Source organism: Onychomys torridus, chromosome 2, assembly GCF_903995425.1.
Source record: "Onychomys torridus chromosome 2, mOncTor1.1, whole genome shotgun sequence".
Classification (NCBI taxonomy): domain Eukaryota; kingdom Metazoa; phylum Chordata; class Mammalia; order Rodentia; family Cricetidae; genus Onychomys; species Onychomys torridus.
This window is the reverse complement of record NC_050444.1, coordinates 81911620-81939263: the sequence shown is the minus strand read 5'-3', so window position 1 is coordinate 81939263 and position 27644 is coordinate 81911620. Positions and strand designations below refer to the sequence as shown.

Below are 27644 nucleotides of genomic sequence, written 5' to 3'. Positions count from 1 at the left end.
ATGTTTTATATTTAACAAAATAAACAAAATTGAGGTGGAAAGTGATCAACTTATCTCAGGGAAGGCAAACCAATAGAAAAACTGGAAGATGGTACATTTTAACCAGGTACTGTGGGGTAAGACTGTGATCCCAGCAAGCAGGAGGTTGGGGCAGGAAGATTGCAAGTTTGAGGCCAGCCTGGGCAATGCTACAAGATGCTATGGGATGGTTCATCTTCACTGTCAACTTGACCAGTTCTAGAATCACCTAGAAGGCACACCTCTGGGTGCATCCATGAGGCCTTTCTTTTCTAGGAAAAGTTAACCAGGAATGAAAGCCTCACTGCGAATATGGGTGCCACCAACACAGGGTCCAAAATAAACAAAAGGAAAGAGGCTGGATGGGTGCCAGCATTCCCTCTCTGCTTCCTGGGAGGCTAGGATGTGCAGAGTTCTAGCAACACACTCCAGCCACTGAGAACTCTGCCATGTGTTCCCCACCATGAAGGACTGGCCCTTCAAACTCTGACCCAAAATAAGTCCTTCCACCCTGAACCTGTTTCAAAGGAGTGTCCTCTCCCAGTGGCAGAGAAGAGACTACGGCACTGTCTCAAAAAAATGCACAGCAAAGTAATCAGATCAAAGGGACACTGACGCCAAATACTTTAGACACAATGTAGAAAATTGTGTTTCTAAATGACCTAAGTTTTCTTTAACAATTCAACTGTTGCATGTGCACTGTGTGGACACCTGAGCTGTAAGAATACAAACAGATTGAAACTGAAGGTGTGCTGAGCAACCACTAATCAGAAGAAAGAGATTTGTTTCAATAAACTAGAAGTAGGAAACTTACACAGCTTGAGACAGTATAATAAGAAAAACCACACTGAGTATTTAGAAACCAGAGACTTCCCTAAGAGGGAAACAAAACAAGGATGTTCCCTCCCAATGTTACTCTTCAACTTCATAGTGGGAGTCCTCCTAGCTAACTGAATAAGAAAAGTAAATGGGAGGTATATAGATTAGGAGTAAATCACTTGGTTTACAGGCGGCCTGAGGGTTGACGTAGAAAACCCCACATAGTCAACAAAGAAACTCCTAGAACGAATAAATCCCCACAGCAAGGTGGTACCAGAAGGTTGTACACAAACCTGGAGAAACTATTTGCAAACACTGATTACCAGGACTGTGGTCCAAAGTGTATGAAGAACTATTAGGATAACAATATGAAAATAGTCTTATTTTAAAACGAGCCTGAGTTCTTCACAGGCATTCCATTAACTAGGACGTGCAGGTGGTAAGTCAGCCCATGAACACATGCTTCACATCATATGCCAGTGGGGATAAAACGGGAAGCCACCACACACCTGTCAGCATGGCCAAGACTCGGAAACCAACAACACCAATTGCCACCAAAGAAGCAGAACAAGAACTCTCATCCACAGCCAACAGTCATGTAAAACAGCTTGTGAAACCCGAAAGTCTGCTTGAAAGCTTCTTACAAAACTAATTATACTTTTATTATACAATGAAACAATCATTCTCCTGTATGGGCAGAAGACAAAAATTGTGTGGATGCTTATAACAGCTTTTATTCATAATTATCAGAGTCCAGGAGCATTTCAGGTGCCCTTTAGTAGGCAAGTGAGTGGATGAGCTGTCACATGTCAAGACAACAGAAAAGAAATCTATTAGCTGGGTATGGGCCTTAATCCTGGCATTCAGGAGGCAGAGCCAGGTGGATCTCTGTGAGTTTGAGGCCAGCTGGGTCTATGCAGTGAGTTCCAGTCCAGCCAGAATTACATAAGTCATCTCCCCAGACTCCTGACTCTGTTTTAAATATATGTGGCTTACATTTTTTTAGATACAATTCACATATCGTAAGACTTACCCATTTTGTAATGACCCATTGTATGACTCATATGGCAGTCATTCCCCTTCTCCCTCTCAGCCTCTGACAACCATGAATGTATTTTCTGTCTTTGGATTTTCCCATGCTGGACATTTCATATATGGATAATGCAGTGAATAGCATTTTTGTTATGTAGCATGTTTGCAGGGTTCAGCCATGTTGTCATATGCATCACAATTTTGTTCTTCTTGATGGCTGAGTATTACTCCATTGTGTACATAGACCACGTTTTGTCTGTGAACCTCTTGGGTTGCATGCACTCCTTAGGGGCTCTAAATAGTCTTGAACACTTTTTTATAGAAGGATATTTTCTAATAGCCTATGTCTGACACTCATTTCTAGCAAGTTTTGCTTTTTTTTTTTTTTTCTTCTTGAGACTTAATTTTTATTTACCTGTATGTGTGCAGGTGCCAGAAGTGGTCAGAAGAGGGTGTTAGATTCCTTGGAGCTGGAGTAAGAAGCAGTGGAGCCTTGTGAGCTCTGTGATGTGGATGCCAGGAACCAAACCAGAGGCCTCTGGAAGACAGGGCAAGCTCTGGAGTTTCCCTTTCTTGCTGTTTACATTAACTCAGAATTGTTGCAACCCTCCCACAAGTTGCCACTTTTTGCTCTTGTGAAACATCACCCTTTATTTCCCCAGTTTTTGCCACTATTTTGCTAGATGACATTTTTATAGTCATCTTTGATTCAAGCTGAACTGGAAGGACAACAGAGAGATTTGCTGAGTAGCCCATGCTTCCTGTCCTGCACAGCTCCCTGGTGAGCTGCACAAGCCTGAGGACCTGAGTTTGAATACCCAGCATCTTCTGTGTTCATGTTTTCTCTTTTTTCTAGGTTTTTCTTATGTATATGGGTGTTCTGTCTATTTGTATGTCTGTGTACCACATGCAAGCCCGGTGCCCACAGAAGCCAGAAGAGGATGTCACATCCTCTGGAACTGGAGTTACAGATAGTATATAATAGGGCCAGCACCCATATTTAAAAAGCCAGGCACAACGCGATAAGAAGGGGGATGCAGGAGGATTGCTGGGGCTTGCCAGCCAAGCTCTAAGTTCTGTGAGAGACCCAGGCTCAGGAGAATACGGCAGAGAATGACAGAGGAGGGCACCTGACATCCCGCCACATATATACACACATTCACACATACATATACACACAATGTTGTCAGAAGGCAAAAGAGAGGTAGGGATGCAGCTGGGTTGGTAGAGTGCTTATCTAGCATGTAGAAGACACCAAGTTCCACCCCAGCACTGCACACATAGGTCATCTCGGCATTTGGAAGGTCTTGGTAGGATTAGGAATTCAAGGTCAATCTCTGCCTCACAGAGTGAAAGGCTAACTCTCAGTTACATGAGACCCTAACTTAAAAAAAAAAAAAAAAATAGAAATAAAAGAAATGTAAAATCTATAGTCATGGCCAGAGTTTTTCCCTTACTGGTACTAACTGAAATTATTAATGATAGATTTGAACAACCTGTTAAAAACTTGTGTTTATGTTCAAGTAGAAAACGATCTAGCAGCTACTGAGAGAGAAAAAGCCACCACTGAGGGCTGAGATGTGGCTCAGTGACAGCACATGCTCCGTATTCTTAGATGCAAGAGGCCTGACTTTCAGTCCCAGCACCACAAAGACATGAAATGAAGCCTCAAGGGCTGCATCCTCAGATGGACACACCAAGAAATAGGCCTTGTGGCACGTGACAGGACCTCTGTTATTACACAACCCTGTCCTGACATTAGGAAGTGAGAAGAGGCACAGGGCAAGCTAGCATCAGACCCAAGGTCACCAGCTTGCTCCCAGCCTCCCTTCACCATGACATCGTCCTTACTGGCCGTGAGTCTTGACAAAGCTTTATTCACATACATACCCCTGGGGTGTGAGACAAGAGTCAACTTGAACACATACAGGCCCTTACTGTATACCAGACAGCAAGAACTTAAAAAGAAACCACAGTAGGTTATTGTGTTCCTACTCTGGCTTGTGACTTGGTATTGCAAACACCATGTTGTTTCTATTCATTTTCGAAACCACCTACCAGGCAGGAGCTCTCCTCCCCATTCAACTGACTTTTGGGACAGAGACCAAAAGGCAGGAAGGATGAGTGGACTCAACTTTGAATGCTCCTACCTGCATGGCAGCATCTCCATGGCCCCCTCCTCTGGTGGGCATAGAGCCTTAAGACCTAGGGGCCCTGGGCTGTCGAGACAGTTCAGCAGTTAAGAGCATGGACCACTCTTGCAGAGGACCTGGGTTTAATTCCCAGCACTCAAGTGCACAGACATGATTAAAACCAAAATATAAAAAAAAAAAAAAAAAATCTAAGAGCAGGCTCCAGCTGGATGGTTCATCCTCATGGCAACTTTGTAAAGCAGGTGAGACACATGGATTTTACAAAAGAAGAAACTGAGGCACACACAAAATGCCCACCAGGAGCTCAGCCCATATGCCCCTCCCAGCAGGGAGGCAGAAGTTCTAGAGAGAATGTGGAAGGAACACACCAAGCTTCTGTGAGCCGAGCCGTCAGCCATTCACCAAACACAGCTTTATTCTCCATCATTATACCGAAGGGTTCTGTGACCAGGTGACAAGCACAGTTTCCCTTGGTCAAATTCAGTGACATTTCCCACAGTGGGTCAGAAGACAGTGAATAATTCCACTAAGCCAAGTTACCCCGGACGTGGCTGGGGGATTCCTCCATCTTGGACACAGAGAAAGCAAAGAGGTAGGATAGGTCTTACCCAGAAAGTCTGCTGCACTGTGCCATTTCAGGCCACCACAGGGCTGGGCCATTTCAGGCCACCACAGAGCTCCATAAAGAAGTCCGTGGACACACCGAGGAGGCAGTGCACTCAGCCATGGCTACACAGCCCTAGAGATGGCAGATATGCAACAAGAACCCAGGTTACTAGCTATGTCAGAACCCCTGGAGATGACATATCACCTCAGCTGGGGTCAAGGGAATACTTTGTGCACCAAGGTAAGAATAACAAACAGCACAATAAGCTGGAAATGACCACAATCACCCAGCACATGGAGAGTGGACAAATAAAGTGATATAACTCAAGACCAGAACTCTGGTCCATCATGACCTGGGTCTTATCAACCACATTTACAGAACAATTTGCCACAACTGGTGGAGAGGATAAGGCAACCAACCAATCCATGGGACTTTTCAGAATTATTTTGTTCTAAGCAACTCTAGGTCATTCACAAAAGGAAGATGGATATAGTGTTGGACCTTAAGGAGTTTACAGTCTTCAATAGAAAAAGAAGTTTATACAGGAGAAAAATGGAATAACATAAAACATCAATAATAGGAACAGCTCCATCAGGAATTTCAATGAGACAGAAAGCAGCAGAAGGGATTTTGAAACATGAATAAGAGTCCAACAGGAACACGTCTGCCAGTTCAGGGAAGAGGTCCGACTTATAATGATGATTTGTGGGAGACAGAAACCACGAAGGCTGGATCTTGGAGCTGGACCGACCTTCACATCAGACGAGGGCTTTGGACATGGGGCTGTGCGCAGTCTTCAAATTCTTGGGGAGGTTTCTGAGCTCTTTATTCAGACCCAGAGTGTCTGGTCACATCTCATTCCAGAATAGTGGAATGTCAGAAAACATCACTGTTGCTCTGCGAGACAGAGTCTCGATCATAAGCTAGCATGTTGCTACACAAAACAGTCGAAGCCCCACCCACAGGGTGTTCTTTTCCAAGTGCCCCTGTTGACAGTCACCAAGCCTGCTCTCCTCACCTTTGTTCTGCAGCTCTGTTGTCTACAGCCCAGGGGCTAACTGATAAGCCCACTCAGTACTGTAGTTCACATGCTGGTTCAGCCTTCCAAGACCTTCTCTCACATTGGAAATGGGTGTGCTTATGACATCAGCAGCCCGGGGCATTTCGGAGAGAGCAGTATCCTCTCTGAGACCTGTAGAGTTGGCTGCAGGTCTCTGGTACTCCACAGACCACAGCCAGGATCCTCTACCCAGGCTGCAGGCCCAGGCAACTCCAGCTCAGCCACCAGATTCAGCAAGGCCAGGGCAGCATACAATGCCAACAAGATATCTGGTGTGCCCTTGATGACCCCATGGCCAACATGACAGACACTCTCCAAAGTGTCCCCAAATGCTGATCTCATCTGAGCTCACTGTCAGCCATGCCAGGCTCCTGACTCCTCCCCCACTTCTCAGTCTTGGAGGAAGATGAACGTCTTTGTCCCTAGGTCACCTGGCCAGGAATGGGCAACATCCTGTGCCCAGAATGTGTGCTTCTATGAGCTGACAGGGGCATGGGACCCTTGCAGAGTCCATGTGTCGGGTTCCCATTTCCTGGGGGAGCTGAGAGGTCACCAGGAGCCGAGTGTAGTAGCCACCAAACACTGCCAGTAGCTGCCGGGCCATCTCCTGCAAGAGTCAGGGAAGCAACATGAGCATAGATAGAGACAGACCTGAGGGTGACTGGGCTCAGGCCCAGGAGAAGCCCAAATCATCATGCTGCCCTACCCAGGAGGGGTGCTCAATGGGAAGAACAAGCCACCAGTGCCTGCAGCTCCTGGAAGATGCAGTCTGGGCAAGAACCCCCATTCTGCAACTCCTGGCTGCTTCATCCCCAAGGAGGCCTTACTAACAAGACACACAAGGACAGAGGTTTCTGCTCCAAAGAAAATCCTGCACTTAGCATGCCTGATGCCCTGAGTTCCACCCCAAGCTCCAAAGATGTTATTAAGCCCCCCAGAAGATCTGCAACCTCAGAGCACTGGAAAAATATCACGCCCACCTCACCTACACCCTTCTTATACTTTCTAAAGCCCATGAATCTGTAAGGTCCATGAGGTCAGGCCAACTCACTTGACAGAAATCACTAATGGAGGGTATAGGAAGGAGTGTGTATGATAGGGGACCTTTAGTTCACGTATGGTGCCTGGCAGACATCTTTCTACCAGACATAGTAAGAGTTTGCTTATGAAAACTGATACCACAAAGGAACAAATAGTGTGCATGAAGGAGACAGTGGTCTCAGGTTCTGTGGGAGGCAGAAGGGAAGTTGATGGGTGTGGGGTTCACAGAGGAAGAAGCATTCTGAAGGGGGATGGTAATAAAAGGTACACAACAAAGATGGCAACTCTAACGCATGTATCTTACCAAGATGAGAAAACAAAACATGAAGAACATTTTAAACTGGATGTCATGCATTCTCTTAACACACACGCTCTCTAAAGTTTCACTCACTGGTTGACCAGTTGGGATTGCAGGGGAGAGGCTTCAATTCCTCACTTGTGTCCACCTAAATGTAAGAACATCAAGTGTGGGGTCCAGAGAGGCTGCATATGTGGAGCTAATAGTTAAAAACAGGTGCTGAGATCAAGGACACACAGGAACTCCAGTTCCTCCACCCTGCGGCTCACCGGGCAAGTCCCTGCCTGACAGGCATTGTCTTCGCTGGTAATGTGTGCTTTGGGGAAGTGGGATGAGGCCACAGGAACACAAAGTACTCAGTCCAGCTCAGTAAATGTCACAGATCCATCACCAATATTAAGAAGCAACCAGGCTCGCCCCTGTAATCTCCACATTTGGAGGCTAAGGGAAATAGACTGCTATGATTCAAGGCCGGCCTGGGCTAAAGAATGAGACTCTGACTCAAAACAATACGAAAAAAATCATTAAAATATCCTAATTTGGTCCTGAATGAGAAGCAATTCATTCCAAATGGCCTCCAGGACTGGCTTTTTCTTAAGCTGTCCTTTATGCTAGGATGTTGAAAGGATAAATAATGTGCCTTTCACCAGCTCAGACTGGCCTCACCAATTCAGCCCAAGATCAATATTGTAAGAACCAATGCTCTATAGCCAGACTGGTGGGCTGAGACTCTGCAGGAAGCTTCTGCCCTCTCCTGCTTTCCCCTCGTTCTGAGAGCCTGGGCTAGTCTCACTCTATCTACCAAAAAAGGAAAGGTCATCCAGACCTCAGGATGTGCTGACAAATTCTTTGCAAGATAAAAATCTTTAAAAATGTGAGAGGGTGTTCTGACTCTCCATCTGTCATAGACTTTGGCTCCTCCAGACACAGGGTAGACTAGCTGCCCATTGAGACCTGGGTAGAGGCTATATTTTCCCTAGCTAATTGATAAGCTACTTTTAAAACATGCATACACACACATACACACTTGATACTCATGACAGGAGATTGTATTTCCATGGGTTTGAGCAAATTTGAAAGAATAACTTGAAAGGCCCATATTTATGGGTTATGGCATGACAACCCAGACAAACAAGCCCCTTGAATAAAGCATGTGACCTTACCAGTCCTTTCTACTCTGAAAAAAAAAAAAAAGTGAAAAACCAGCATAGCCATCATTTTCTCTTTTAAATATCCTTCTTGGGGAGCCCCAGAATCTCATCAATGCAAAGGAAGAAGGCTAGGTTGGGCTGGACCTTGATTCTCTAAATCCCCGAAATGAAAGGAAAATGCAAGTGATGGACAAAGCTCCAAATGTCACCTAAGGTCATTCCTACCACTTGGGTCTGTCCGAGTTCACATGTGTGCCAGCAAGGAACCAGACCCCACACACAGCCCAAGAACAGAACCTAGCAGGGTTCTGGGGGTGATGGAGTCAGAACTAAAAGGATTCACAAAGCAGCTCCAAATAGTGACTAGGATTTAAGTAGGTGGATGATTGATGGATGATGATAGATAATGGATGGATGGATGGACAGACGAATGGATGATAATGGGTGAACTGGATGGAGGATGGATGAACAGATGGATGAATGGATAGATGGATGGGTGATAATGAGTGGATGGATGGATGGATGGATGGATGATAGACAGATGGATGGGTGATGATGGGATGGATAGATATATGAACATGTGATTGATCAATTGATCAACAGAATCTTTTTCTTTGAGACAGGGTCTCCCTGTATAGTCCAGACTGGCCTTAGACCTACAATTTTCCTACTTCCACCTCTTGAGTGTCAGCATTACAGGTATGTATAGCATATCCAGTAACAGATTTTTAAAAGATCAATGTTCATCCAAATGATGACAAGTTATGACCCATCAACATGCAATGGTCCTTGCAGTGTAGCTATCAAAAAGGATGGCCAAGATATTTAAACATGCAACCAAAAGTCCCAGGAAGTGCAAAGTTAATTCCCATAAACTATGCTTTAAAGTACTGGTATAAAGATGAAGCATGCCATCCCAGCAGTTAGTAGGTTTATGAGTATGCCAATGTGGGCTACATAGCACAACTCTGTCTCAAAAAAAAAAAATAAAGAGTGACAGAATAAACAAAAAATATGTGTTGGAATGAACAACAACGAAAAGAATGTAAAGACAGCTTTGACCTACAAGGTTTGGTCTCTAGCAACTGAGAGAAACTGTAACCCCAAGACCTACAATTTGAGCCATCACCTGGACCATGACCACACATGGGCCCACAAGTGGGGACCTCACCAACTGCTGCATCACCATTACCTCTGGCTCAGCCTCCGGAACAAGCTGATAGAGTTCAGTCTGCATGAGTGGTCTCTCATGAGGACCAGGAGTGTTGGGCAGGAGTGGGGCATCCTCCAAGTCCTCAGGCCCTTCCACCACAGGGCTCACTCCCGTCTCCATGACAACACATAGCTGGCTTAATCTGCTTCTCAGCAAGGACTATGAAGGAAACAAAGGGGACAAGATGTGTTCTAAGTCTGGCAGGCTTTGAAGGTGTGGAACCAGCTGGAGTGCCAGACAGCTGACCTCAATGAGCCACACCAACAAGATCACACTATTCCCCACAAAAGCAGGGTCCTGGGCAGCTGTTGAAGGCCTGTGCCCTCCCTGCTTACATTTGCTCATCACAGCCTGCGACAGGAGTGTCTATCCAGCACTGTAAGTGAACAAACTAGGGTTCGAACCCGGCCTGACCAGGTTCTAGCCAGCCAGGAGCAGGGTCCCACAGCAATCCTGACCTCAGGGTACTGAGATCCCAGGAAAGGTGCTGACCATCTTACCTCTTGGCTCCTCTTCATTTCTTGAACATGATCAGACAAAAACTGCACACAGTTCTCCAGGTCAAAGTAGACAAACCAGAGCTGTGGAGAGAAGCAGCAGTGTCCTGACCTTAAACTTCTAACCCTGCGTTTATCCTCCAGCTCCTGCTCTTTGTCCAGGGCCTATCCTTTTGACAACCACCTGACATGGCCTGCTGTCTGGCAGGAAGAGTGTGACTGTAGCTCCTTTGTATGGTTGGCAGGGGTGAAAATGGTGGTACTGGGAATCGAGCCCAAGATAGAATGCTAGGTAGGCACACTATCACTAAGCTACACGGTCAACGCAAATTCAGAATATGCCCAACCATGAACAAAATGGCAAGGTCCTATATCCCACAGAGCATCCCAGATAGATTCCAAACTCCCTTGGCCATCATGTCCATTGAGGCAGTGGAACAGCATCTTCACCTTCAGTAGTATGGGTACCATTCTGTCTAAAACCCAAATATACAAAGGAGAAAAGCCCTCACAAATGACATCTCCACCAACCAGGGCCAAATTTAAAACATGTTAATACAAGTGTTCTCAATGGAAGGGGTGCAGGGAAGAAAGACATCCTGGTTGATACCCCCAACATCTCCTTCCACCTCAGTTAGCTTCAGCAGCCCCCAGGCCAGCAACGACTTACTGGACCAAAACCTTGCATATCCTTTGAGATGCCTTGATGGCACCATATACACAAGAATCAAATTCTGCAGCAAAGTAGAGCCCTGATTCTAACATCTGTACTCACTACCCTGCTCCCTGCTCAGGGTGACCGACCCATGAGACCAAAAGTCACAGCCCCTGCCAGACAGTCTCCCCAGCCAGCTCACCCCCAACAATGATCTGTCCACACACCCTTTTAAAACATCTTTTTACTTTAAAAAAACTCAAGTATACACAGGAGATGAGAAATCTCCATCATCCTGCTTTAACAACTCACTTCATGCCCACCCCGGTTGACCGTCACCTCTCTCCTTGCCCACCACATTACCCAGCAGCCCTGAGGATCTGAAAGACCTCCAGACATTGCATCATCTCATTCCAAAATGCCACTATGAAGCTGAAAGAAGCCACTGTCTGAAAAGATGTGTCCCCTCATTGGTCATCTGAATATCCACAGATTCAACCACACTCCAGGGTCCCTCCTGCATGTCAACTGATAGGGAAGACTTGGAAATGAATGAAGCTAGGAAGGAGCTGTCAACTCCAGAGATACAAATGTGCCATTTGAACTGCCAGGAATCTTGTGCCAATATCCCAGGCAAGATAACTTTACATGCCATGCTATCCCAGGTGTGCTCAGCTCCACAAAACTAGGGCCTGTGTGTCCTCAGCCCCAGAGAACAGTGTCTGGCACATGGAAGCTCTTAGCCAACATCGCCAGATGTGTAGAATCGTACCTCCTAGGTCCTCAGTGCACACACATTCTAGGCATCTCTGGGTTTCCCTGAAGCAAAGGGCTGCGGTCAGTGAGGCACATGATGCCCAGGAAGCCTGAGCTGAACCCCAGCTCTGCTTCCCAGCTGTTCAGGTTATGACCCTTCCCCAGGTCTTGCAATCTTCTGTTGTGGACTAAAAATAAAGTGTACCCTTGCCCCACAAAAAGGGAGGTGGGATCTCACCAGGATTAAAGATAAAATACACAACTGCACTGAGCACTGAGCAGAGGTAGCCAGGATCGAATCCAGCCTCAGCCATGTCCCATGCATGACTTCCTACTTTAAGATCTCTCTACTGAGCATCATCCAGCCTCTCCAGCCTCATCTCCCCTGCAACACTTAGCCCTGGACCACCATAAGCTTTCACTGTCCCTTTAAAGCCACTGTGACTATATGCCTGTCATCCTCATGGGTATGCAGGCTCATACTGGACAGGGACTCTGCAGGGACCTTGATTCTTATAGTACCCAATCGCAGGGTTCAGCACAGAGGAGTCCTGAGGAAGACACAGGAATTGGTGGGGGGGAATCACAGCAGCACAGCAGACACTGGACCTCACAACACAGGCCAACAGGAGAAGTCACTCTGAGACACAGTACCTGGATCACACTCTGGCAGCCTTCCACTGTGTCTGTCACCCCCAGCAGCACTCGGTGTCTCAGAAGGGCTCCATTGACGGCCACCAGCCTCAGGTCTGTGTTAGTGTTAGCCTAAAAGACAAGCACCAGGCCCAAGGCTGACGTCCAAGGGTTTCCAAGGAGCTCCTCAGCCCTGGACATCACAGTGGTCCCTCTCCCAGAGGCCACACATCGATCTTGACACTCCAGACAACTCTCTTTTCCTAAAGTGAATTCAGGGTGAGATGGTTTGGAGCGAAGCCTAGCTCTGCTGCTTCCTGGCTGCACTACCCTGTCCCTCCATCGAGTCTCCCTGTCTTAGGTTGGAGATTAAGAAATAAAAGCACACCTCTGCCTCCTAGGAGTGAGGTGAGAGCTCACTGAGCTGTGAAGGAAGTCTGCACCCCAAGGCTAGATGAAATCATAATGTAGTGGCTCTTTGAAGGAGTGCGAGGGACAGACATCTATTCTGTGTGGAAAGAACCAGCTCAATTAACACCACCTACTTTTCTTTTTTTCATTTCTCTTTTTTGAAACAGGAACTCAAATTTAAGATCCCCTGGCCTCAGCCTCCAGCAAGCCAGGAGCGAGATGTGTTCTACCAAGCTACATGCTACAGGGCCCACTTCTAAAGCTCCCAGCACAGTACGTGGCCCTCAGAGAAGCTGTCTCCTTTGGCTCTACCCATACCAGACAATGTCAAATCTGCAGTTGTCAGACGCCAAGGAGATAGATGAGAGAGGGGAGGAGAGAGGTGTGGCAGGACCCAAAGCAATGGCCTGGAAAAGGGACCCTAAGAAAGTCTTTAGAGGCAACTACTGGACCAGCCGAAGACAAGGGCTCCCCTAAGCAGCAGGCCCCCAAAGGAAACCCAGAAATGTGCAGAGGCTCTTTTGCAGGGTCACACAGAAAAAGGCAATGCTGGCACTCAGTAAAAGAGGGTCTGGGTGGCCAGCCTATGCCTCCCACTGGAGGATTGGCCCATGAAAAAAATCTACATGCCAAGGGCCTGTCCACTAGCCTACCCCGGCATAAAGAAAGACCACTTGGCATGGAGAGGTAGAAAATCTATCTAGAATTCTCCAGCACGTCATCTTATCTCCACTGCACACACGGGCATAGAGCTGGGATTCACCAGGGGTCACAGTGTGCTGGAATGCCTCCAATGGCTTTAACCAGAACTCTGGTCAGTCTTGCTCACCTGTTCAGAAACTCAATCACTGAGAGTTCAGTTCCTGACCCTGGCCCCATGGCCTGTCACTCTGGCAGGTCATTTACCTCCATGTCCTTACCCTAAACCAGAGATGGGAACTCACCTGACTTTTGCTCCTTAATAACAACAAAATGAGCCACTGCATGGGGACCACCCATGGATGGACATTCCATACATGTTGGCCCAGAGTGTCCCCACGACAGGGAACCTGGACTGAAATGCTACATTTTCCACTGTGTCACCCTGGTCACACATGGGCATCTCTAGGGACTTGCTAGCTATGTGTTGTACTCTGAGGTGGACATGAGGCACAGGCCTGGCTAATGTACCACCCTTCTGTTCTTGGAAAAGCTAATCACTCACCACATGAAGGGAGAAAACAATGGAAAGGGCATCAGATCCCGAGGGTGTTACAGATGCTAAGTGATGCAGGGACTAGTCCTGTGAGGAGCACAACCAGGAAGGGGAGGGCTGCACTGACTGGGAACAGGTAAGGCTCCATCTCCAGACAGGGCAGACCAGATCCCTTTCCCCTAGGCCCTGGGGGCACATTCCATGCCATTCCTCCAAGCCATTGGAGCCCTAGGGACCAACTAGCTGCCCCTTCCCCCAACCCTTCACCAAAAAAACAGCCCCCTGTGACACCAGTGAAAACCAGAGACATAAGCCTATCCTGCACCAATTGGGGACAGAAAACAGGTCCTATCCTGCACCAATTGGAAATAGCTGCTCTCTGAGACAGAGCCCACTGGTGCCTATTGGACTAAGATCCACTACCTGAGACACAGAACCCATCAGCACCGATTGGGCCAAGAGTCTGGATTAGACCAAGATCTCCCATTAGACCAAGATTATCAGTTGGACCAAGAGAGGCTCCGTCAGACACAGACACCACTTGCATGGAGTGGAGGAAGAGATGGGTAGATGCCAGTGCAAAAATACAGTCAACAACATAAAGACCAATACGGCACCATAGTGGTGCCACACCAGCAAGCCCTGAACATCCCAAAGCATAAGAAGCCGAAGAAATAGACCATAGAAGCCTTTAAAGAGGAAATGAAAACTACCCTTAAAGAACTTGAAGAAAAGACAAACAAAAAATTGGAACAAATCAATAAATATCTTTAAAAAAGCCAAGAAAAATCAATTAAACGGGTGAATAAAAAAGTCCAAGAATTGAAAACTGAAATAGAGGCAATAAAGAAGACACAAACTGAGGAAAGGCTGGAAATGGAAAATCTGAATAAATGAACAGGAACTACAGATGCAAGCATAACCAACAGAATGTAAAAGATGGAAGAGAGAATATCTGAAGATAGAATAGAGGAAATAGATTCACCAGTCAAAGAAAACACTAAAGACAAAAAAGTCATAACACAAAATGTCCAGGAAATTTGGGACACCAAGAAAAGACCAAACCTAAGAATAATAGGGATAGAGGAAGGAGAAGAATACCAACTCAAAGGCACAGAAAATATATTCAACAAAATCATAGAAGAAAACTTTCCCAACTTAAACAAGGAAATGCCTATGAAGGTACAAGAAGCTTACAAAACACCAAATAGACTGGATAAAAAAAAAAAAAAGACCCCCCTCACCACATAATAATCAAACCATTAAACATACAGAATAAAGAAAAAATATTAAGAGCTGCAAAGGAAAAAGGCCAAGTAATATATAAAGGCAGACCCATCAGAATAACACCTGATTTCTCAATGAAGACTCTGAAAGCCAGAAGGTCCTGGACCTATATTATGCAGACACTAAGAGACCACTGATGCCAACCCAGACTATTATACCCATTAAAACTCTCAGTCACCATAGATGGAGTAGACAAAATATTCCACGATAAAACCAGATTTAAACAATACCTATCCACAAGTCCAGCCCTAAAAAAGCACTAGAAGGAAAAAAATCCAACCTAAGGAAGTTAGATACACCAATGAAAATACAGGCAATAGATAATCCCACACCAACTAATACCGAAGAAGAGAAACACAAAACACTACCAAAAAAATAACAGGAATTAATAATCACTGGTTATTAATACCCATTAGTATCAATGGTCTCAATACACCTATAAAAAGACACAGGCTGACTCAATGGATATGAAAACAGGATCCATCCTTCTGCTGCATACAAGAAACACACCTCAACTTTAAAGACAGACACTACCTCATAGTAAAAGGCTGGGAAAAGACTTTCCAATCAAATGAACTTAAGAAGCAAGCTGGAGTAGCTATCCTAATATCTAATAAAATAGACTTCAAACTAAAATCAATCAAAAGAGACTGGGAAGGACATTACAGACATATCACAGGGAAAATCCACCAAGATGAAGTCTCAATTCTGAACATTTATGCCCCAAATACAAGGACACCCACATTTGTAAAAGAAACATTACTAAAGCTTAAATCACACATCAAACCCCACACACTAGTAGTGGGAGAATTCAACACCCCGCTCTCACCACTGGACAGATCTGCCAGATTGAAACTTAACAGAGAAATAAGGGACCTAACAGAAGTTATGACTCAAATGGACTTAAAAGATATCTACAGAACATTCTACCCTAACACAAAACAATATACCTTCTTCTCAGCACCCCATGGAACATTCTCTAAAATTGATACTACATGCTCGGTCACAGGCAAATCTCAACAGATACAAAAAAAAACTGGAAAAACCTTTTGTATTTTATTGGACCACCATGGCTTAAAGTTAGATTTCAATAACAATAAAATTTACAGAAAGCCTATAATCTCATGGAAACTGAACAATGCCCAAATAAATCACCAATGGGTCAAGGAAGAAATAAAGAAAGAAATTTCCTAGAATTCAATGAAAATGAAAGTACAACATACCCAAACTTATGGGACACTATGAAAGCTGTGCTAAGAGGAAAATTCATAGCACTAAATACTCACATAAAGAAGATGGAGAAATGTCACAATAGTGACTTAACAGCACACCTGAAAGCTCTAGAACAAAAAAAGCAAACTCACCCAGGAGGAATTGACACCAAGAAATAATCAAATTGACAACTGAAATTAAATAGAAATAAAAATAGAAACAAAGAGAACAATACAAAGAATCAATGAAACAAAGAGTTGGTTCTTTGAAAAAAAAAATCAACAAGATAGACAAGCCCTTATCCAAACTAACCAAAAGACAGAGAGAGCATCCCAATTATCAAAATCAGAAATGAAAAAGGAGACATAACAACAGACAATGAGGAAATCCAGAGACTCATCAGGTCATACTTCAAAAGCTTGCATTCCACAAAATTGGAAAATCTGAAAGAAATGGACAATTTTCTGGATAGGTACCACATACCAAAGTTAAATCCAGACCACATAAACTATTTAAATAGGCCAATAACAACTAAGGAAATAGAAACAGTCATTAAAAGTCTCCCAAACAAAAAAAGTCCAGGACCAGATGGTTTCAGTGCAGAATTCTACCAGAATTTCAAAGAAGAGCTAATTCCAATACTCTTCAAATTGTTCCACACAACAGAAACAGAAGGCACATTACCAAACTCTTTTTATGAGGCTACAGTCACCCTGATACCCAAACCACACAAAGGTGCAACAAAGAAAGAGAATTACAGATCAATCTCCATCATGAACATTGATGCAAAAATACTCAATAAATTATTGGCAAACTGAATCCAAGAACACATTTTAAAAAATGATCCAGGGCTGGAGAGATGGCATCTGACTGCTCTTAGAGTTCCAGAGGTCCTGAGTTCAGTTCCCAGCAACCACATGATGGCTCATTACCACTTGTAATGAGATCTGGCCTGTAGGGACACATGCAGGCAGAATACTATATACATAATAAATAAATAAATCTTTAAAAAAAAAAAAAAAAAAGATCCAACATGATCAAGTAGGCTTCATCCCAGGCATGCAAGAATGGTTCAAAATATAAAAATCTGTCAATGTAATACACCATATAAACAAACTGAAAGAAAAAAAACCACATGATCATCTCATTAGATGCTGAAAAAGCCTTTGACAAAGTCCAACACCCCTTCATGATAAAGGTCCTAGAGAGATCAGGAATACAAAGAACATACCTAAACATAATAAAGGCGATTCACAGCAAGCCAACAGCCAATATCAAATTAAATGGAGAGAAACTCAAAGCAATTCCACTAAAATCAGGAACAAGACAGGCTGCCCACGCTCCCCATATCTATTTAATATAGTACTTGAAGTTCTGGCTAGAGCAATAAGACAACAAAAGGAGATCAAGGGGATACAAATTGGAAAGGAAGAAGTCAAACTTTCACTATTTGCAGCCGATATGATAGTGTGCATAAGTGATCCCAAAAATTCTACTACTCAACTACTACAGCTGATAAACTCCTTCAGTAATGTTGCAGGATACAAGATAGCAAGGGCTACTGATACATACAAATGATAAAAGGGCTGAGAAAGAAATCAGAGAAATATCACCCTTTACAATAGCCACAAATAATATAAAATACATTGGGGTAACTCTAAGCAAGCGAAAGACCTGTAATGACAAGAACTTTAAGTCTCTGAAAAAAGAAATTGAAGAAGATATCAGAAAATGGAAAGATCTCTCATGCTCATGGATAGGCAGGATTAACATAGTAAATATGGCAATCTTACCAAAAGCAATCTACAGATTCAGTGCAATCCCCATCAAAATCCCAACACAAATCTTCACAGACCTAAAAAGAACAATACTCAACTTCATATGGAAAAACAAAAAATCCAGGATAGCTAAAAGAATCTTGTACAATAAAACAACCTCTGGAGGCATCACAATCCCTGACTTCACCCTCTACTATAGAGCTATAGTAATAAAAACAACTTGGTACTGGCATAAAAACCGACATGTGGACCAATGGAATAGAATTGAAGACCCTAACATTAATCCACACATGTAATGAACACCTAATTTTTGACAAAGAAGCCAAAACTGTACAATGGAAAAAAGAAAATATCTTCAATAAATGGTGCTGGCATAACTGGATGTCAACATGTACAAGATTGCAAATAGATCCATATCTGTCGCCATGCACAAAACTCAAGTTCAAGTAGATCAAAGACCTCAACATAAATCCAGTTACTCTGAACCTGACAGAAGAGAAAGTAGGAAGTAGTCTTGAACACATTTGCACTGGAGATCACTTCCTAAATATAACACCAGTAGCACAGACACTAAGAACAACAATTAATAAATGGGAACTCTTGAAACTGAGAAGCTTTTGTAGGGCAAAGGACACAGACAATAAGACAAAAAGACAGCCTACAGAATGGAAAAAGATCTTCACCAATCCCACATCTGACAGAGGGCTGATCTCCAGAATATATAAAGAACTTAAGAAATTAGACATCAAAATACCTAATTTAAAAATGGGCTAGAGAGCTAAACAGAGACTTCTCACTAGAAGAATCTCAAATGGCCAAAAGACATTTAAGGAATTGCTCAATATCCTTAGTCACCAGGGAAATGCAAATCAAAATGACTCTGAGATACAATCTTACATCTATCAGAATGGCTAAGATCAAAAACACTAAAGACAGCTTATGTTAGAGAGGATGTGGAGCAAGGGGAACACTCCTACACTGTTGGTGGGAATGCAAATGTACAGCCACTTTGGAAATCAGTATGGCGGTTTCTCAGAAAATTGGGAATCAATCTTCCTCAAGACCCAGCTATACCACTCTTGGGCATATACCCAAGGCATGCTCAATCATACCACAAAGACACATGTTCAACTATGTTCATAGCAGCATTATTTGTAACAGCCAGAACCTGAAAACAACCTAGATGCCCCTCAAATGAAGAATGGATAAAGAAAATGTGGTACATACACACAATGGAGTACTACTCAGCAGAGAAAAACAATGACATCATGAGGTTTGCAGGCAAATGGATAGAACTAGAAAATATCATCCTGAGTGAGGTAACCCAGACTCAGAAGGACAAACATGGTATGTACTCACTCATAAGTGGATTCTATACATAAAGAAAAGGATAACCAGACTGCAACCCACAGCTCTAGGGAGGCTAGCTAGTAAGGAGGACCCTAGTAATGATGCATGAATCACTCAGTGATGGAGAAATGGATGAGATCTACAGGAGCAAACTGGGGGTGAGAGGGGATAATGGAGGGCAAGGGACAGAGGATGAGAGCTTAGGGGAGTAGGAGGTTTAAGCTGGACTGGGAACAGAGTGTGAGAGCAAGGAAAGAGATATCATGATAAATGAAGACACCATGGGAATAGGGAGAAACAGAGTGCTAGGGAGGTTCCCAGGAATCCACAAGCATGACTCTACCATAGACTACTGGCAATAGTCAAGAGGGTGCCTGAAATGGCCTACTCTGGTGATCGGATGGGTAAATACCCTAACTGTCATCATAGAACCCTCATCCAGTGACTGATGGAAGCAGATGCAGAGATCCACGGCCAGGTCCCAGGCAGAGCTGCAGGAGTCCAATCAATGAGAGAGAGAGAAGGGATTCTATGAGCAAGAGATTTCGAGACCATGATGGGAAAAAGTACAGAGACAACTAGCCAAACTAGTGGAAACACATGAACTGTGGACCAATAGCTAAGGAGCCCCCATGGAACTGGACTAGGCCCTGTGGATAAGCAAGACAGTTGTTTAGTTTGAGCTGTATAGGGGTCCCCAGGCAGTGGGATCGGGACCTGTCCCTAGTGCATGAGCTGTAGATCTCTGTGAGTTTTTGGAGCCTAGTGCCTAGGGTGAGACACTTTGCACAGCCTTGGTGCAGGGAGGAGGGGCTTTGACCTGCCTCAACTGAATGTACCAGGCTCTGCTGACTCCTCATGGGAGACCTTGCCTTGGTGGAGGTGGGAATGGGGGGTGGGTTGGGGGGAAGGCTGGAGGGAGGGAGGAGGGAGGAGAGGGGAATCTGTGGTTGGTATGTAAAATGAATAGAAAAATCTCTTAAAACAAAAAAGAAAGGACGGGAGGGAGGGAGGGAGGGAGGGAGGGAGGGAGGGAGGGAGGGAGGGAGGAAGGAAGGAAGGAAGGAAGGAAGGAAGGAAGGAAGGAAGGAAGGGAGGAAGGAAAAAATCAATCAATCCATCCATCCCCGGGGCCAATACTATAATCCCAGCACTTGGGAGACAGAGGCAGGTAGATCTCTGTGAGTTTGAGGACAGCCTGGTCTACATAGAGTTCCAGGACAGCCAAGACTATGTAGAGACCCTGTCTCAAACAAACAAAGAAATCCCAGGGGCTGGAGGTCCATGAGCTGAGATCAAAAGGAAACGCTGAGCGGAGCTGTGTGGTCAAGGTCAGCTCTTGAACTTCTCTGAGCTTTTCTGCACAGGCAAACAAAGTCAACAACAGTACCAGTTACTACTACTTCTTGAGCAGTTATTTTATACCAGGTACTACTGTTACGTGCTTTCCACATAAAATGGGTCCTTTAACTCTCACAATCACCCTATGACAAAGGCAGAGTTATCATGCCATTTTCAGATAAGAAATCTGAGGTCCAGAGCTGTGCGACTTAGCTTGCCCCAGGTTGTAGAGCTAACAAGTCACTGGAGACTTCTGTGTCCCTACAACACTGTTGGGCACAGACATCAAGCCCTAAGCACAGAGCACACAGTGGGTACCCAGAGAATGGACATCAGTACTAGGAAGACAGGACCCTGGAAGTGTTTCTCAAGTAACTGGAGAGCCTAGAGAATCATTTCTGGGCTCTTCTCCTGGGGCCCCTGACTACACCTGTGAGCAGAGAACAGGTCCTTCAGGGCCTGTGTCGAGTACCTCACCTGGCACTCTCTGGCTTCACAGTATAGCGCATCAAAGCAGAAGGGGCAGGGAGGAGGCCTTGTACCCAGCAGCCCCCACTGGACTGTGTGAGCCACACTGAATCAGTGTCAGTGAGAGAAAGAGGACTGCCTGAGTGAGACACCTGCCAGCTCTCCTCTACTTCTTCCTCCTTAGGTTGATGGCTTACTTTCTCCTCTTCCCAAAAGAAGCATTTCCTAGTAGCAGGAGGCTCAATTTTTTTTTTTTTTACAGACCAAGTATAAGGATTATAAGGTCCAAACAGAACCCAGGGACAGCGTTATCTTGTCAGATTCAAAGCAAAGGCCAACAAAGACCCTTTCAGAATGACTAGACCATAAAGTCCCAATTTGTCCCTGTGAACACAGGCATGAAATGGAATTTGACAACATGAAGCCAAGCCATGCAGAAATGGAAGACTTGTTAAGGATTTAGGAGCAGCAAGCAGTGGTCAAGGGATTCAGGACATAGGCACAGGTACTTCTTCAGGTACTGAAAGACAGCATCCCGAGCTAGGCAGAACAAGAGCCTAAAAGATATCCAAGCCCCTTCCCAGAACTTGTGACCTCACCAGGAGAGGGTCTTGGCATACCCAGGTGGAACCATACAATCATGGGGGTCCTTAAAGTGGAACTGAAAGACGGCAAGCAGATACACTCCCAGGAGCCCTGCCAATCTCTGGCCCAGGGACACTCCTAACACAAGATCCAAAGGAAGGAAGTTTGCATTCCTGACAGCAGCACTGGGTGCCACACACTAGGGGCTAAGAAGAGGACCTGGACTACATGGTCAAACCTTGAGCCTCATCACTTAGCAGCAGTGACCCTGAGGCTGCTCTCAGAGTCTTTCCGGACCCCTGCTCCCTGTCTGCAAAGGCCTCTGTCCAGAGTCACCAGGGATTAGCCTGGAAAGCCTCTGACAGCTACCATCTCTGGAAAGGTTGATGCGCAGCACAAGCACACATGCACACTAACCCAGTGAGTGCCATGGTGAGCAGGGAAGCAGGGATCCCCTCTCTAAAGGTGATGGGGCTCATACGCTTGGCTTTGAACCCTGCCTCTCCACTTATGATGAGATCCAGGACAAGTTCCCTAACTCTCTGAGCCCACTCCCTGCCTCTCAGGTTGCTACTGAAGTTAAGTGAGGCCTGGCTGTTAGTGAAGCATCAACCCACCCCAGGAGGGACAATGGCACCACCTCCCCAGCCCTCATCCTCCTGCCCTGGTACTCAGTGAGGTGGGCTGGGACCTTCCTCCCTGCCAATCACAAATTATTGTGTAGGTCCAGGTATAGGTGTGTGAGCAAATTCAGCTAACTAGAGAGCTGCAGGACCACTGGCGGCTGGGAACTGCTCTTGAAACAGCTGGCTTCCAGGAGAAAGACAACAATCTGCAGCAGCAGTGACTGGAAGAAAACAAAGAAAGAAGAGAGAACAAAGAGCCTTTGCTCCTTGACCAAGAGGCAATTGCCCCAGTGAGCAGCCAAAGCCATAGGCCAGCAGAGAGAGAACTGAAAGCACCAAAGGGAGACAGTGGAACCTTCCAAGGGAGCAAAGGGAGCAAAGGGGGAGAGGGAGGAGGGGAGGAAGACCATGGTGACCCGGGAGGAGGGGAGGAAGACCAGGGTGACCCGGGAGGAGAGGAGGAAGACCAGGGTGAACCAGGGTGACCCAGAGGAGGGGAGGAAGACCAGGGTGACCCGGGAGGAGAGGAGGAAGACCAGGGTGACCCAGAGGAGGGGAGGAAGACCAGGGTGACCCGGGAGGAGAGGAGGAAGACCAGGGTGAACCAGAGGAGGGGAGGAAGACCAGGGTGACCTGGGAGGAGGGGAGGAAGATCAGGATGACCCAGGAGGAGGGGAAGAAGACCATGGTGACACAAGCCTATAAGCCTTGCACTTAGGAAAAGGATCACAAGTTTGGGGGCAACCTAGGCTACATAGCAAGACCCCCACCTCAAAAGAACAAAGGAACAAAACAAGAACAACATGTAATGGCACATGCCTATAATCCTAGCATTCAGAAGGCAGAGGCAAGCCACAAAGCAAGTTCTAGGTCATGAGCCAACATGGTGAGAACCTGTCAAAAGAGAGAGAGGACAACAGAAGGATTTAGTGTCACATGGGACCCTATTTCTGTTAGTCATGGGTGTGCAGCCATGAGGGTAGCTGAAGGAGTTGTCTGAGTTGAAGTATCAGACTGCCCCAGCTATGGCAGGAACAGACAGGGCCCAGACATCTCACCTTCCTTTGCTGCCTCTCAAAGATCAGCACGAGGATCAGGGTCAGGCTGACAGCAGTCAGGGTGGCAAGCAGCACGCCTGCCCACTGGTTGCCCAGGGCAAACATTTGGCTGGTGGAGTAGATGTTGGCCCACACCACCACGTAGAACACCTGTAGAAGACAGAGGAAGGCATGGAGCTGTCAGGGACGACAACTCCATTCATGGGCACCCCTTTGGGTATCCCTGGCCCTCCTTGGGTCAAACAGCTTCCCAAGGGCCAGAAAGAACCCATGCCAACCCTGGGACCTGAGTGCAACTCCCTGCTTCTTAAGTGAATCTTGACAACAGGTTGTAACTGGCCTGGAAGAAATGAAGATGTTCTCAAGAGACACTTGTATCTCTCAATCTGATTATCGGGCTAGGAAACGATGGACCCCAGAGAAATGGGAATCCTGCTAGGAATCTCACGTTGGGAAACAGCACCAGCCAGAGGGGGATTTGTCTCACAAAAAGAGATTTCATGAGCCGGGCGGTGGTGGCGAACGCCTTTAATCCCAGCACTCGAGAGGCAGAGTCAGGCAGATCTCTGTGAGTTTGAGGCCAGCCTGGCCTATAGAGTGAGTTCCAGGACAACACGCACCAAAACTACATGGAGAAACCCTGTCTCAAAAAGAGAAAGAGATTTCACACAGTTCACAACAACTTCTCAGACCCTCACAGGATGAGACCAAGGCCCAGATAAAGATGAACCAGTGGTAGGAGGGACTAGACTGCTTAGATGCTCATGGCCTTGGTTATCTACTTCGACTTTGCTCTCCCTTCAGGACCTCTGGAGTGTTCGCTGGTTCTCTTTGTCACTCTTTCCAATGTGGCCACGTTGGATAAACCTCCTTTCTCGGCTTTCCACTTTTAATTTGGTTCTTTTAGTTGGCCTATTGAAGATGGGTAGCTGAACCTGACTTGGGGTAAAGTTGGTGACCCCTCAAGTTTGATAACAAGGTCAACCACTCCTAGCCCTCCTGACCCCAATCCTAAATGAAACAAAAAGGGCAGGCACTCTGGAAAGAACTTTGCCTAAAACCCACAGTAATCTTTGCTTGCAGCATGGCTTGGAACAACCTATGGTACCTCTCTCTGCCTCGGTTCCCCACCTGTGAACTAGGAATAACCATGCCTTCTCATAGGGCTGATCCAGGACTAACAAGGTAACGTGTCCTAGTCCAGAGTTGTTAAATGCTAGTCCCCTCTTCTCTTTCTCCCCTGAAATGGGAGGCAGGGTCAGCTGGACCATAAACACATACAGAAGCCAGAAATCAGAGTGGCTAAGGGTTCAGTAGCAGGACCTAGATAGCCTGGGTTCACACAGTCCTTGGCCACATATGCACATGTTTCTGTGTGTGGATAATTTAGTCACAGAAATATGTTTGCAAGTATATGCATACACAGGTAGGTACGCATTTGTGTGTATGCATACTATAAATACAGGAAACACACCTATCTGTGAACAAAAGGAAAACCAAATCCCAGAGAAAAAGTCTTGGCCAAGGGCAAACACTGAGTCAGAAGCCTGGTGGTTCACAGATTCCCAATTCTAACTCCCATCCCCTACTAACCCCTTCCACACCAAATCCACGTCTTTGATACTAGACTTGCAAAGGCAAGTGGATTCCTCCCCCTCCTTGCACACCCAAAGACATACTGCTGCATTTGGTGTGTCTGAGGCCAAGGTAGGGGACAGTATGGGCCTAACCTACTACTCACCACAGCAAAGGCCAGCCGCATAGGCCTGGAGTTGTAGATGATATACCTCCTCACTTGAGGTTCCAAGAGGGCACTCTCAGCCAAGTTCCTGTATTGCTCAGCAGGGACCTATGTCACCCAGGATAAAGATGTCATAAGTTCCAGTACAGCCAACTCCCCATCTCCTCCCTGCCAGCAAGCATGACATTCCCAGTTCACAGGGATGAGGATAAAGCAAATTCAAGGAACCTTAGAGGACAGAAGGGGAGGCTGGGAGCATAGATTTGGGACCCTAGGGTGCAGTCTAACTGCAAGAACCTGAGAACCAGGGCATCCTGCAGAGGAACCACACAGCCTTGGTCTCAGTATCTTTCAACAAGCACAGGAAGTCTTGGGAAGGACACAGGCCCTGGGCTAAACTCTGGTCATGTCACTCAAGTGCTGGGTGACTTTGAGCCAAGTGAACCTTTCTCTGAACCTTGGATTCCTCTTCTCTAAAATGAAGGAGGGGTAGGCACACTGTAGGGCTGGGTGAATGTTCAGTGAGGTGGTGCACAGGGTATTCAGCAGAGTCAGAACCGCACAATGAGCACTGGGCACTCAGAGCCAGCCTACCGATGCTGCCATTTGACACTCACACAGTCCCAGACACTGAGGGCACAGGTCTTCCTGTCCAAACCAGAGTGTATGCAGAGCACACCAGCCCTACAGAAGCAGAGTCATCAAGGGAACTAGCCACTTAAGAATTACATCTAGACATGGGACATCTCAAGGACTCAGGAGTAAAGGAGCTTTGTAGTAAGTGATAGAAGCCTGATGACCCAAGTTCATTCCCCAGAATCCAGAGAAGGGTAGAAGAAAGAACAGACCCCACAAAGTTGTCCTGACTTCCACACATGCACCTGGTACACACATGCATGCACCCACCCACCTACATACACATGATAACAATCATCATCATTCTTAGATGACTTGTTTTTCCACTTTGAAGAAATTGTATTTATGATGATGACTGTTTTCTTCAAAGTGGAAAAACAAGTCATCTAAGAACACAGTACAACAGCATACACACAAACTCTTTACTAATCTCAAGACGGTGGCTTAAGAGAGATTTGGGGTTTGGGGAGATGGCTCAGTGGGTGAATCTGCGGCACAAGCATGAGGACTTGAGCTTGGATTCCTGGCACCCCTGTTAAATAACTGGGTGCTTTGGGGGAAATCCCTGGTAGCCAGTCTAGGTGGATCAGCCAGCCCCATGTTCAGGTACAGACCCTGTGTCAATAAAAAAGGTAGAGCACAAACCAGGAAGACACATCAACCTCAGGCCTCCCCATGAACATGCATGTACATATGAACACACACACATGCATGCACCACACAAGAAAGGCTGGGAGGGAGGCAAGCAGGGAATGGGAGAAGAGAGACTAGGAAGGGGAAGTTCTGCGCAAAGGTGGGATGGAAACATGGACAGCAAAGGCAGCCTCCCCACAGCAGGGGAGGCTCCGTGCTGTCCCCAAAGTCTTCCTTCAACAGCAGTGTATCAAACTCAGAAAGCTTGGGTGTGCCAAGCTGCCTGTGCCCCTGCCTGTGATCAGTCCCTCCTGGCTAGCCCAGGGAAGACTTCACCTCCAGGGCTCTGGGAAGTGAACCACACCATCATCCTCCACTCCAGCAGCAAGTGCTATGGCTCGCTGAGAGCCTGCTTTGTCCCAGAACATCTGCAAATGCTGCTGGTGTCACACACGCAATCCTAATGGAAGCCCTACAGATCAGGCATTAACACCACCCTCCATAGAGGACAAAAGTGAGGAACAGAGAGGTTAGGTCTCCTGCCTGAAGTCACTCAGGCAGTGAGCAGCAAGCCTGGATCCATATCTACACAGCGGGTCTGTGAAGCCCAGGCCTGGATTCACTGTTGGAAGGTACCACATCCCCTATGTAGTAAGTTCCATGGACTTTCACAAATGTAGTTCCCTCCCCTACGATGCCTCCCTCCCGCCCAGCATTCTTAAATTATCCCTCAACAGCTATGTCAGGGTCTAGTCTTCCATGAAGTTTTTGTGACTTCCTACCACAAGGAAGTTCAAAACTTCCTCCTGTGCCATCAGTGCCTGGTCCTCTACTGTGGCATCCATGCCTGGCTGACCTCGCTTACTGGCCCATGTCTGGCTCCAGCTGGGCAGTGTGAACACTAGCACTGGGTCCCGGTCACCTGTGTACAGCTTAGCCAGCTCAGGGCCCGCACAGAGGGGCAACCCCCAACACACACATTCTGAGTGAACACAGTGGGAAGAAAGGACTAGACGTTCCTAGGCACCTGACCACAGCCAGCACAGCTAAAGTTAAGGGAATGTTGGTGAAGAGGTCAGCAGGTGGCCGGGCAGCCGGCCGGGCAGATGGAGAGAAGAGAGCAGACTCAGTCGGCCAGCACTCACCTGAATGCCCCAGACCTGCAGTTGCTCTTCCACAGCTCCCAGGTCAAAGGAGATGGGTGCACAGGTATTGTCGATCCGGAGGACTGTGAGGACCTGGCCGTTGTGCAGTTCTGCAAGCATATCACTCATCAGTGGGCTGACAAGAGCACCTCTGGAGGAGTTCAGAACTGAAGGTATTGCACCTCAGCTGGGAGTGCCTTCGTGTGATGAGGGAGGGACATGGTAGCTGTACCTAATCCCTAAGG

At 46.3% G+C, this 27644-nt stretch overlaps 1 protein-coding gene across 7 annotated transcripts in view; it reads right to left on the bottom strand.

Annotated features, from left to right (window-relative positions):
* Positions 1-4412: 4412 nt before the first annotated feature.
* Tmem268 (transmembrane protein 268) overlaps positions 4413-27644 on the bottom strand; it is a 31745-nt gene continuing 8513 nt past the window's right edge. For all 7 annotated transcript variants that reach the window (XM_036179603.1, XM_036179605.1, XM_036179602.1 and 4 more), the window contains 7 exons: positions 27400-27509; positions 24986-25093; positions 23245-23394; positions 11955-12065; positions 9893-9973; positions 9372-9551; positions 4413-6296 (listed from right to left, as the gene is read on the bottom strand). In XM_036179603.1, the coding sequence (XP_036035496.1) occupies positions 6117-6296; positions 9372-9551; positions 9893-9973; positions 11955-12065; positions 23245-23394; positions 24986-25093; positions 27400-27509 (920 nt within the window). In that variant the 3' untranslated portion in view covers positions 4413-6116. The remainder of the gene's footprint in view (positions 6297-9371; positions 9552-9892; positions 9974-11954; positions 12066-23244; positions 23395-24985; positions 25094-27399; positions 27510-27644) is intronic.